We start from the raw sequence: 2548 nt of genomic DNA, 5'->3' as shown, positions 1-2548 counted from the left end.
CAAAAAAAAAAAACCACCCATCATTAATATCTATAAAAATAAATAATACGACGTGTTCGAGTAGGTGACCGTTTAATCGATGATAATTTTGTTTGATCTCTGCCAACATTTTATTAGACGAGTCTGTCACATATATGTTGTTGCGTTAGCTTAGGAGCTAGAGATTTTATCAGCATAAAAATAAATAAATAACAAGACTTGGAAAACAAAATAATAATAATAATATCCAATCATATATTAAGCACTCCCAACTCAGTTTGGCTGAATCAGGGCATTACATATACAAACTTACTGTATAGAACATGAGAAATTTCTATATGGCTTCAGCCAATATTAGCCACCAATTTTTAATAATTTCTTTCTTAAAAACAAAACCATTCGAAGATTTTTTTTCCCCTAAGAATCAGGTCTAAGCGGGTGCTATCCAGCCACCACAGCTCTCCAATAAGCAAGCAGACGCAATTTGATCATATACCATGAATATGTATATATATATATACACACACACACATATATATATATATATATATATATATATATATATATATATATATATATGTATATATTATAAAGAATCAAGTATGGCAAGTGCGATTAGAATTGGCCGCCTTCGTATGTTTTCCCGAACCCCCAATCGGCGGGTGCGACATCGTTGCTAATGATAGTCCTGCCATCGCCAGTGGTGACTTGAAATGAGAGGCTCTGACCGTTGAGATACGAGTTGCTTTGCCAGTTTTGGCCCCAATTTCTTGACATCGATTGCCATCCTGTCTTAGACCCTTTGATCGACACGCTTCGGACGTCACCGGCACCGGCCACGTTCGTGACCAACACTAGGTTGAAGAAAGAGTGGCCATTTATTGTGAACCTTATTCCTCCCTTCTTCACACATGGAACCCTGTAAAAACAATCAAGATATAAATCAGAGAACATTTAGTTTGAAAAAGGCCATTTTCTTGATTCGTTGACGTTATGTCTCTCCGCGCTTTTTTCAAGAATAAAATTTTTACCTTCGGTAAGAAACTGGGACAATTCCAGCTCGGTAGACGCCAATTTGCAAGTAAGCAGGCTCAGCCAGATCAAAATGTTGTCGCGGAGGATTGCACCATCCGCCGTTGTCATTGGGCAGAGCAGGGTTAGGCGGGCAGAAATTGGTGGCGGTGACCGTGATGGTTCCCGGGACACACGACCTACTGTCGCCTGCGCATGTCAGCTGGTAGCACGACCCGCAGCTTAAGCCATTGTTGAACAAAGCAGTGCTCAATGCTGCAGTGTTTGTACCATAGCCTTGGCTGTATAAATTACCATATCCACAAGCACCTCCTGCATCCACAACCAAAAAAATGTGTCAAATATATAATTTTGTCAAGAAAAATGTCCACTTCTGGGAATTAATTTGTCTAACTTACCCATTGTGCCCGATGCATCACCTCCACCGTAGAAAGTCGCATGCGCGTCTTCCCACCCGCCATAAATATCACCATAAGTTCCACGGATGAATAAGCCCAAGAATGAGAAGAATATCAGACAAACCATCGGAATTTCCATTGCTGATCAGAAACCAAATGTGATGTAAATGTATAATCAAGAAAGAGAGAGATGGAGAAAAGGTGTTAACTTGCTTGAACTAGTACTCGTGAGAGCTTAGTACACAACTACTTGTAACGTGAGCTAGGACTCTATTTATATAGAAAAACTTATACGTAGATATAAATGACAATCGGGGGATTGCGAAGAGGGCTATCGGGCAGGCAATTAATGTGGCAAGGTGGAAATTGACAAGTTCGCCGCAGAGCCACGAAAACTGTGTCAAAATAGTTCGTGTCACATAAGATGCACATGCAGTTGTTCCAAAACGAAGCTACCATTGGCTCATATCACAGACCCTACATGCACATGCATTTCTTGACCTTTTTTAAAAATTTTATTTCTAAACTTTCTTGATTATCAGTGTTGTTCTTTTACCTAAAGTATTCCCTTGCAGGGGTATGTACAAGACCTACAATATTGGCTGCATTTGATAATAGAGGTTTTATTTTATCATTTTCTTAACCACCATGTAAGATAATTGTGTGTAAAGATCGAATAATTTTTGGGATTTGGATCTTTTACCGTGATTTGTTTCCCTTCCAAAATTATGTACACGAGGAGTCTTGTATGTTTGGTTGTGGGATTGTCCGCTTATAAGTATATTGGGAATGCATGCATGTTCAAGCTATAATTGAAGATATTTGGATCATTCAACAAGTTGAAAAGGAAAAAAGGGCAAAAAAAAAAAAAGTTCGAAGAATATTTTCAAATTTACATGATTAAAAACGAGACCCATATATATATATATATATATATATATATATATATATATATATATATATATATATATATATATATATATATATAACTGTTGAGTCGTGGGACAAATTTTCTTTCTAGAAATGGAAAAGAAAATCGAATGTACGTAGAAGAAAATATAACATATTCATGAGAGCTTCTTGCATTGTAATTAATGTTTGTTTTGAAGTCAGTGTCACTTCGAATTATCAAATTAAAT

General features: G+C 37.0%; 1 protein-coding gene across 1 annotated transcript; it reads right to left on the bottom strand.

Moving 5' to 3' along the window:
- Positions 1-211: 211 nt before the first annotated feature.
- LOC140819750 (expansin-A4-like) lies at positions 212-1663 on the bottom strand. Its single transcript, XM_073179944.1, has 3 exons — positions 1410-1663; positions 1011-1323; positions 212-898 (listed from the first exon to the last, which is right to left on the bottom strand). Exons 1-3 carry the CDS (start codon positions 1546-1548, stop codon positions 595-597), a joined length of 756 nt encoding a protein of 251 aa, XP_073036045.1. The 5' UTR covers positions 1549-1663; the 3' UTR covers positions 212-594.
- Between the last annotated feature and the right edge of the window lie 885 nt (positions 1664-2548).

This window comes from Primulina eburnea, chromosome 2 (genome assembly GCF_022965805.1).
Source record: "Primulina eburnea isolate SZY01 chromosome 2, ASM2296580v1, whole genome shotgun sequence".
Lineage (NCBI taxonomy): Eukaryota > Viridiplantae > Streptophyta > Magnoliopsida > Lamiales > Gesneriaceae > Primulina > Primulina eburnea.
This window is presented reverse-complemented; position numbering and strand designations above follow the sequence as displayed.

What these genes read in the sequence shown, in the direction of transcription:
- LOC140819750 (XM_073179944.1), bottom strand. Translation starts at nt 1,548, where the DNA reads ATGGAAATTCCGATGGTTTGTCTGATATTCTTCTCATTCTTGGGCTTA. An exon ending in TGATGCATCGGGCACAATGG is followed by an intron (nt 1,324 to 1,409) that starts GTAAGTTAGACA and finishes TTGTGGATGCAG; the next exon opens with GAGGTGCTTGTGGATATGGT. An exon ending in GTCCCAGTTTCTTACCGAAG is followed by an intron (nt 899 to 1,010) that starts GTAAAAATTTTA and finishes TTGTTTTTACAG; the next exon opens with GGTTCCATGTGTGAAGAAGG.